Source organism: Wolffia australiana, chromosome 2 (genome assembly GCF_029677425.1).
Source record: "Wolffia australiana isolate 7733 chromosome 2, ASM2967742v1".
Lineage (NCBI taxonomy): Eukaryota > Viridiplantae > Streptophyta > Magnoliopsida > Alismatales > Araceae > Wolffia > Wolffia australiana.
Window position 1 is genome coordinate 26457202 of NC_135836.1, and position 10073 is coordinate 26467274.

General features: G+C 38.1%; 1 protein-coding gene across 2 annotated transcripts; it reads right to left on the bottom strand.

Annotated features, from left to right (window-relative positions):
* Positions 1-656: 656 nt before the first annotated feature.
* On the bottom strand, positions 657-5976 carry LOC144700291 (clathrin interactor EPSIN 2-like). Of its 2 annotated transcripts, none has more exons than XM_078571794.1 (14): positions 5580-5976; positions 5071-5182; positions 4882-4933; positions 4696-4775; positions 4522-4600; positions 4322-4405; positions 4094-4239; positions 3721-4008; positions 3188-3229; positions 3011-3106; positions 2780-2925; positions 2329-2498; positions 1458-2214; positions 657-1369 (listed from the first exon to the last, which is right to left on the bottom strand). In XM_078571794.1, the coding sequence occupies exons 2-14, from the start codon at positions 5103-5105 to the stop codon at positions 930-932; spliced, it is 2415 nt and encodes an 804-aa protein (XP_078427920.1). In that variant the 5' UTR covers positions 5106-5182; positions 5580-5976; the 3' UTR covers positions 657-929. The 2 variants fall into 2 exon arrangements, with proteins under 2 accessions (XP_078427920.1, XP_078427918.1); XM_078571792.1 differs by having other exon boundaries at positions 5555-5976.
* Between the last annotated feature and the right edge of the window lie 4097 nt (positions 5977-10073).

Consider the following 10073-nt stretch of genomic DNA (forward strand, 5'->3'; position numbering starts at 1 on the left):
ATTTATCAGGGACATAGGATAAGAAATTTTAAGAATAAATTCATATTTAATTTAATATGAATTGGCTGGCAAACTTTTAGAAGACAAGTTTACCTGTTCTCCATCCAAATACGTTGCCTACCTTCTTATCCCGTTCATATGTCCAGATATCAATCTGTTTAAAACCATTATTATATTTCTGATGCATTTGATATATTATTACATTGCTAAAGAGTTGCATTCTGTGCATTAATGTGCACAATTAATTATGAGTGGAAAAACTTTGTACGTGCTGGGTTTTGTCAACATTTTATGTTTTTTTTTGGGTTGCCAAGATGGAGGTTACATCCAATGGCTTTCCAAGTGAATAGCACAAGAAATGGTTATAAGAATAAAGGACGGCACCTATATTATCGTAAATTTATATGCTTCTAAGACTACTTTGACCTGGGTTGGGAAGAGTTGTGCAAAGTTGGAACTTTGGTGTCAATGGTGGCATGTCTATTCATGTAATGTGATGTTGGTAATGGAGTGGTCCCGTGGGATGCCTTCAGTAGCCATAACATCCAACATTCTCTTCTGCCAAAACTGCCCCATTCATATGCGGCACAAAAAACTACACAAGCCACATTATACAAGAGGAGTAACGCAGATGCATCCCATAGTAACAACGAAAAGAAAGATAAGATGGTAATAATTTTGTATCTCATATACAACAGCTAAAATAGTTCACAGGGAACAGGAGAAACCTAGAAAAGCAAATCCCAACACAATTGAATAATAAGAATATGATTCAGAAGAAAAGTTGCTTCCCAGGAATCACATAATACTTTGGGACACCCGAGGAGCTGCAAGCAGCAGGCTCTCATATTTGATACAACAATGACAGTCATGATGGATTCTACACAAATCAACGTACGTACATGATAGGTTACCAGTGGAGAGAACGCTCACCGATAATTGCTATATTGTTGTTGAGATCCAAAACCACCTGAACCAGGCATTGGGTTGTATCCGTTGCCTCTCACAATCTGCGTCGGTGCCATTCCTCCGGGGCCCATTGCACCAGAGCCCATGCTCATGTTCATGTTCATGTTCATGTTCATCCCCAAGCCCATACCCATTCCCATGGGTTGGTTGAAACCTCCTCCATAGCCACCCATGCCCATTCCCATGCCCACTCCCATCCCCATCCCGGGGCCAACCATGGGATTCTGAGGAGCTAAGCCAACAGCAGCTGAGCGTCCCATACCTGAACCTGCTCCCATGGCTTTGCCCATGGTGACTGCAGAGATCGGTGCAGGAGCGGCCTTCTCCTTCTCCCTTCTCCTTTCCTTCCGATTGATAGAGTCGAAGTCCACCCCAATGTCAGCAAGCGGGTTGGTCTTTGCTGATATGTCCAAGAAAAAGAAAATTATGTCAAAGTCTGCGAATTAACCACAAAAGACTAGTTTTCCAGGAAAAGCTTCAATACTCACGCCCAGATATGTTGAGATCCACCAACCCGCGACTCAAAGTATCTGCCCAAACAGTAGATTTTGTCTCAAATTTTTCTTTGGCTGGCGGTGGCACAGATTTCGCCTGACCACCAGCTGACGAGGCACCAATGATTGACAGATCTGCTGCAAGAGATGGATATACAGCAGCAGTTGGGCCTTGGGCGGCCTGTGTAGTGGGCGCCGGAACTGACTGCACTGTCTGAGTTTGAGGAAAGTATCCATGAGGAAAGGATTGTGAAGGAACTGGGGCTGCCGTCGTGAACCCGCCATGAGCAGGAAATGGATAAGAAGATGGCGCTGGGGGTATTCCAGAAGGAAGACCCTGCGTTGGTACAACGAAGTCAGGAGTATAAGACTGAGTGTTTGTCTGGACACCTCCAGCTGGAGTAGCGGGGAAAGTCTGAGGAGCTAAAAAGGCATTTGAGTTAGTCTCAAGGGTAACAGTATTTGGCTGAAGAGTAGCCAACCCAGATGGCAAAGCGTCAGTAACAAAGGAGGTAGGATGCTGATCGACAAAAGAACTAAGAGGGGCAGGTGCAGAGAGAGGATTATTCCCCCCAGAAGCCTGACTTTGTTGTAAAAATGAGAATTCTGTGGTGTTGCTGACGGGACTGGCAGGGAACGAAGTAAAGGCAATGGGAGGTGAGCTGGCTTGTTGCGGAAAAGGGATATTGGTTGTATCTTGTGAAGTAGGCAGTGCCTTGAATGGAGGTTCTCCAAATGGATTCTCGCCAGGCTGGATTAACAGTCAAGTTCAATAAGAATCAAATAATGAAATTTCAAATGGAATTATAAGAAATCGATCGTCTAATTATTGGAAGGCAAGACTTCATAGGAGGTCAGACCGTACCTTATTAAAGCCATAGAATTGTGCTGATAGGTTTTCTGAAGAATGAGAGTTGGAGTGTAAATCCTCCACTTTGGAAGATGTTGAAGCACTCACAGGCACAAGAGCAAGGGAATTAATTGATTCAACTCCAGTCAGCCCAAAAAAGTCGGTCTCTTTGTTATTTCCTGGACCTGTTCATTAAAAAAAAAGGCAATTAGCATTAAGAGGAAATCCAAGAGAATTGAGTTCGGAAAAGTCCTCCATGCACTAAATAAAGACAATGGTTTATTAACATGCCCTTGCCAGGCACAAACAATAACTTCAACACAATATCACTTTCTTATATTGCCAAGAAAATGTTAATAGAACTAAATGCAGTCGAAGAAAGGTAAGCCATTTATGATGGCAAAGTAAAGTAGCCATGAATCCCAAACTCAAGAAAGAAGAGTCCAAGATTTACAGATTCCTCTACCTGAGTTTGAGCCTCGTGGATCAAATTCATCAAACTTTTCGACTTCCACTTTTTGAGGGACTGATCCAGTTTCAGATGGTGCAGTCTGAGGAGCTGCAGGCACACCAGAAGATTTGGCCCCTGATGTCCGGTCAGATTCCTCATACCTGAGGAGCACGCTTAAAGATGTAAGGAACAATGCATATCATCCAATTAAAAAGCACAGAGATCTGCGACCTCAAAATTTTGTACCTGTCATTCTGCTCAATATTGGAGCTCTCTCCAACAGCTTCTTCATAGCTGGGAGGTGCATCATGGTTTGGTCCTGAGAACTTAAGTTTGAGTTTCCTGTCAACAACAAAATGCAAAATCTGAAAACAGGTACATCATCAGATTAATATTTTACATTCCAGGAAAATGCAGGCCAACCTATCCTCTAGGGATGTGTCATCCGTCTTTCCACCCCCACTTCTACACAGAACAAAAAAATTGAGGGTAGATAATTATTTTTGGTACAGATAACAGAGTCTTTAAAGACCCTGGTAAACATGAGAAAGAATATTCTAGCGTAATTAAGGCAATTAATAAACATCCCCCAGAATATGGCGAGGAAAAAACAGAAAGAGAAAATAAAAGAAAAAGGCAGTAAGGAAAATGAATGTTGATGCCTATGAAGAAAAAAAAGAAAGCTGCTTATAAGTTTACCATATCCACTTTATTGAAATGACGCAAACGATTTTACAGAAGTAATACAGATATTTTCCTCGCTCCAGAGAAGTGCCAGAAAACTCATCATGGTAGGGAATAATAATGTCTATACAACAGAGAAAAATCTATTTCATTGACTGTAGACAAGAGCGATAAATAAATAATTGAATTCTGATTCGGCAGTTCAATTAAAGCAGAAAAAATCTTCTTAGATTTTTCTAAGAACTTCAGTTATAGTTCAAGTTGGCAAATACCTTGCTGAATGGCGATCATCTTCATCAAAGGACCGACCTTTCTCTTTTCCAAAATTTTTGGCCTCAGAACCAAATTGATAATCGTCATAGCCACTATTACCACGGTAATTTTCAGCATCTCTGCCATATCGATCACCATCCCGACCATTTGTGTCCCTCTTTCTGTATCGGTCATCATCTTTGTAACCATTTCGATGATCTTCCCTACTTCCATAGGAACTATGATAATGGTCCTCGTCGTATTGATCACCATAGTGTCCACCGCCAGTAGAGAAAGAACCACGATACCTGAGAAATATTGAAAAATTGAAACTCTTATTAACAATCAAAATGAAGGACGTCTTCTCTACCCCTGAATAAGGAAAAAACTTACTTATCCTTGTTTGCATGAGCTTTCTGTCTAACTTCTTGTATTCTATCCTTGTCATTCACAAGTGCAACAAGACTCTGACATTTCTTCCGCACATTGCTTCCCTCATCCCGTCCACTCGAGCTTATGTACTGAAAGTCTGATAATGTCTGAAAATAAAGAAAAAATGGCCAAACTTCAGAAATCAGTCAATAACGTGGATTGGACAAATCTTGAACAAACTAGCCATACTGAAATCTGGTAAGAATGCTCTCTAATTTCATCTATAACTTTTTCGGATCCATGTGCCACGAGATATTCCAGAAGTATTAAACCCTGCATGGAAGTACAATGAAGGTTTTGTAGGTTCTCACTGGAAGAAAACACATAAAAATTAAGGGCAAAAAGAATAAAACGTATGATGTAAAACTCCCCCAAGAAGGTATATCTACCTTGTAAACATGGCGCCAATTTTTCCCAGTGTCATTGATTCTCTTCCAAATAATTGACATTGTGATCTGAAATTCAGCACTGCGAAAATATTCCAAACATTAGTATTGGGATATATAACTATTGAGACTAGATGAATATCTAAAGACACAAGAGAAAGCAAATGATAAACAGACTAGTTTCGCGTCGCGTGCGCAATGTCCGCCAGCAGTGATCCATGTGGACCCCATGGCTCGTTGCTAGTAGCATCCAGAACCTATAAATTAGAAGAACGCGGAGTTATTCAAGGCAATTTATTGCATACACGATATTAATTTCCAAAATAATCAAATGACAGAAAAATAGTAGATAAGGACAATCACTTTTTGTTCAATTGCCGGAACCTTCAGCACCTTCTTGTTTACTTCTCTCTTCCTGTAATATTGAATTTGTCATCGATCGGTCACGTCCAAGGAGAAACTTTGAGGCATATATCAAAATATTCTGAAGAAACATTTGCCCTCCTTAATGGGTCAGAAGAGAAAATGAGCTCAAGAAATTGATATTCTTACAGATCTCTGACAGTCTGATCGAAAACTTTCTTCATTGTGCACTTGGTTTCAATACCCAGTCGAGTTACAACTCAATGAGGCTAATTCCCAAAAACAACAGAAACAAAAATCCCTGCACAATAACAACCAGAAATCGTCCATCAATGTTACGTACGTGCGGTTAATCAAATTCTCGGCGTTACTCCTGACCACGAAATGATGAATAAAGCAATCCTTGAAAATATGAAGCAATGAGCGAAACAAGGCTTTTTTACAGAAAATGGCCTTTCATGCTAGAGCGCTTAAAAATGAATGAGACGCGCACAAGCAAATCATCACGTCTAGATTTTTAAAACTTAAAGACCTTGGTTGAACATGATAGTTTGGTTGAGTCTTCCTAGATACCCAGGACAGAATTAGCCGTTTAAACGGAAATTCTGTTGAAAGCGAGCAAGAAAACAAAGGATGCAGCTTTTATTCACGGAAATTAGACAAAAGAGGGCACCGTGGATCGACGAAGGAGAGAGCACCGAGAGGCCTAATCCGCGGTAGATCAAGATCTCGCCGGACGCCGAAAGAGATCCAAGCAGGAGCAGAGCAGCAACGAGCTGGATCCACCACCGACAGGGTATTTCCACGCGGCAGAGAAACCGACAACCCAAGAAGAGCACAACTCCTCCTCCTCCGAGAAAGATAAGAGATTTTCTGAATCAGAAGCTGCTCGCAGACTATGTAGAGAGGAACGAACGCCGCACCACCCGGCGATCTGGCGCAATCCGCCGCGGCGAAGAGAGAAATAGAACACGCAGAGATGCGCTGCAGACGAAGAAAGGAGGAGGAGGAAAGGAGAAGGAAAGGAGATCTCGCCGCGGCAGCCTAAAGAGACCGCGAGATGAAATTCCCGCAGGCCATCTTCCTTTCCTCCAAATTTCTCCGTTATTTTATTTTCATTTTTTTATTTCCACAGATCCCGTGGAAGAGAGGGGCCCTCTGTTTATTTTTAGATCTTTCTGTCAGGACAATAAGTCAACAAGACGAGACTGGTATTTACTATGATTACCGTCCGGGGTCAATGCCGCGACTCAAGATTTGAGAATTCCTCCCCAATAAAATAAAATAAAATAAAACAAAATAAATAGTCGGCGGAGAAACGCAACTTCGACCAGCTGGCCGTCCTACCTGGACCATGCGTAACGTCCATAGAGTCAGACCCGGCCCACCGATTCGCCAGCCCAGATCCGAAAGGAATTCAGAAACTTTTTTGAGAGGAACAGGCGCAAGAGAATTTATAAAGAGGTTTTTCTTTTTTCGCAATCCTGGAGAGAAAAGGTTCTCTAATCCTGTGAGGAGTGTGAATTTTGTTACGCAGAGTCTGGGTCTAGATGAGTTTGGGGTTGGTATTTGACAATGCTTTGCATTTAACCTCGGCATTAGATATGGTGGGCTGTTTCTTGGAGCTAGAAGATATATGGTTATATGCTTAGTAGTCGAGGAGGCTGCCGGTTGATCGCCTATGGACGTTGGAGTCAACCCAATTTACATTGTTGTAGGCAGTTAAACAAAAAAATTAAAGGATTTAAGATAGAAAAGGAGCTACTTCGCCATCCAGTCTGCAAGTGATAGTGCGGAGGAATTTGCAGGCTTTGTTTACTGCAAAGGAGGTATCATGACATTTATGTGGGACATACTGCAGACCACGCACGATGCCGCGATATAGGATGTGATCAATAAGAATTGTTGGTATGGCCAAGGATGAAGAAATGGATAATAAATTGGAGAGGGGTTTCCAATTTTCAACGTGAAATTTGAGGAGGGAGGCAATATATATTTGACCCGGATGAGAGATATACATGAAGTTAATTCAATTCAATTCCATGAAGTGAGTAGAACCAATTTATGAAAGTAAATACACATGAACTGTATTTTGAACTAGAATTGAATGCCCCTTGAGTTAGGGAGATTAATTAGATTATCACTGATCTACAAGACTTAATATGTGAGGTTGAAATGATCGGGTCAAAAGAGGTTATTGATAACATCAACTTTCGCATCGTTTTTTTATTAAAATAAGAAAATCTTATTTTTTGTGTTTTTATTGTTCTGTATTTACTTATTTATGAGACTAACGCCACTTGACATTTTAGATTCAAGTGGAAGTTCCTCACATCTTCTTGGATTTTTATTTGTAATATTAGACTTAGGTAAATTAAATGGTGAGCTCAAGATGAAAATGGGAGAAAAATATAAGCCCAAGTATCAACCTAGACCATAAGAGGAAACCCAAGCCAGGACCTTAAAAAAAAGCCCATACACAAGAAGATGATTTTGGAGCCCAATGAAGTCATTTTGGAGGCAAGTAAATGCAAAAACTCTGGAACCAACCCGCAATTTAATTTGTCCCTTCAAGGATGTGGATAAATGCTGGAAAGGAAGATATCCAAGCCTTATGAATCCTTCAAATTTAAATTCAAGAGCTGGGGAAGTTATGAAACTTCTACTTAATCAATCTCTCCCTCTCTTTGTCTCTCGTCATGGATTTTTTCTGCCAACACATATGTGTCTGCTTAACACATCAACTTTCCATGGTCCATTATCATTCTCCTAGATCATCGAACATAAAGTTGAGCTCTGTCAATATTATTTTATAAAAATAGAACTCGACCCTTTGGGCAAGTGACAATGAGGTATCTATGATTCCTGGTCTTTTGCATTTTAATTTTTTGAGCTTTTGCTCTAAATATGTGTTATTAAGTATATACTAAAAAATAATATTTTTTAACTCATAGTGATTTTACTCCATCACACGTCGTAACTCTGTAACTCGTTCCCGTTCCTTCACCCATAATTCTGCCTTGATCAATGAGAACACACAAATTATTAGATTAATGCCATAATTTTTTCATGTTTTATGCATTAAAATATATGTCTGTGTTTTATCAATTAAAATGATTAAAAATATTTTTAGAGTGATGTTCGAAATTTTTTTGTAATTAGATTGTATTTTTAAGTATTTTTCTAACATCTTATTCTTTAATAATTTATCTCTTTTAATCAGAATATATTTTTGCTGAATTTTTGACATTATATTCAAGAAGATATCAATTTTCTATGCGGAAACTATATTTTTTGTTTAGTTTTATGGTTTTTTTTTTTGAAACGTTATTCAATCTTTTCAAGTCTTAAATTCCCACCCCACCATGATTGATCAAATGGCGACCAATCATGGTTTTAATAATGACTATCTCAGTTAATAATCATTAAAAGGTACCATAATGACACCACAAATCACAATGATAATATCAATACATGATTAGTTGATGTCTTATTATTTTTTAGTTCGCAAGAGTGATGTGGGCTAATAGAAAAAAGATTCAATTAGATTATAATAAATGCACCCGTGGAGACCAATAAAAAAGTTTATAATATTCGTTATTTAATTGAACAAAAAATCAACAACTGATGTTGTCTTTACATGGAGTGTACACGGATTAATGCCTAAGCATGAATCTTGATTTTTGGGAATTTTGATGAATTTACTACAATCACACCAAGGCCACTCAAATGAATAATAACCAGCAAGTGTAGTGGTCGAAGTAAATATTGAGGTTTCCTGTTAAAATCGTCTTAAAAGCTTCCCTATCTATTATCTGATAATTATAAAAAGTTTAAAGACGAAGGCCTACATGAAAAATATCCAAAATCAAATCAATTTTGGCAAACATATTTTTTCGGAATATTTCTTATGCATTGCTGAATATTAATAAAGGCAAGTTTGTTGGTTTAAATTATAAAAATTATTTAATTTCAATTAACCTTACTGTCTTTACCCTTTTACCAGCAACAAGAAGTAACCATTACGTTAAGCGTTGTAGGGGCATATCAGTCATAATTTTTAGAGTGTTCAAAATAAAAAGAGAAACACACAATGGAGGATAATTAGTGCTTTCGTTTTTTGTTTGCCCCTTCTTTTTTACTCTCTCAAGCATTTTTGAGAAAAGATGAGCTGTATTGAAGCAAGAACAAAGGCATTGTGCAAAGTCTGCATAGAAAGAAGAAGGGTGATCAAGAACAACCGCTGAGCCTATTGATCAAGATCTTTTCTGAACACTTCGAGCTCTGGAAATCCAGAATGTCTGAAAGAAATCCGGTTAGGTAAATCTGGATTGTATTTGTTTGTATTACTATTGCAGGTTAAACCAAGTAATTTGACAAGGTGTTGGGAGATAGTGGATACTTTAACAGATGCCGATAATTTTTCTGATTGTGGATCTAAATACTGATACTTCAACAGAGGACAATAATTTTTTTCTTGTACGGTTTATGTAAATAACTATTCTCTACGTTAAACTACACAGATATATAATTAGAGAATTATTTAAAAACTCTAGATTGTGATTCCAAGTTCTAATACTTCAATAAAATTATTAAATACTGAACAAAATTGCCAAATCTGATTAAACCCATCCATTATATTTTAAATCTTTTGTTGTTCAAATTTATGATGTTGAATTTAATTACTCTTTCAAATTATATTAATCTATTAAGATGAATTTAATAAAGTGTCTAAAATCAACTTCTTAAATACAATATCAAGATTTTGAGAAGATTACTTAATTTTAGGGGGTTTTAAAATTGAGAAACTCATTTTGATACGTATCCGAAATCAAGTAACCTGTGCAACATTTCTTTTTTGTAATTCTTAATTAAAGATTGTTATCTGAAAATCTGTGATTGAAAATCATTGACCAATTAGTTTGATCAAGATTAGTCATAAATTGATCATCTCCTACTGAAATTGGAGAGCCTTTGTTTGTCGAAGCTAACTTTGCAGAAGAGGCAACTCATATAACAAGGAAGAGTACAAAAGGACTTTCATAAGTTCTTTCACGTTTGAGTTCAGGTTTTTTTTATTCATTTGAGCTTTGAATTTTAAGTTACCTTTGAGCAGATAAACACTGAGAAAACATTAAATATACAAAAAATGTTGTCAAAATTTTCTCAGTGATCAAGGTTTGTTTCCTTAA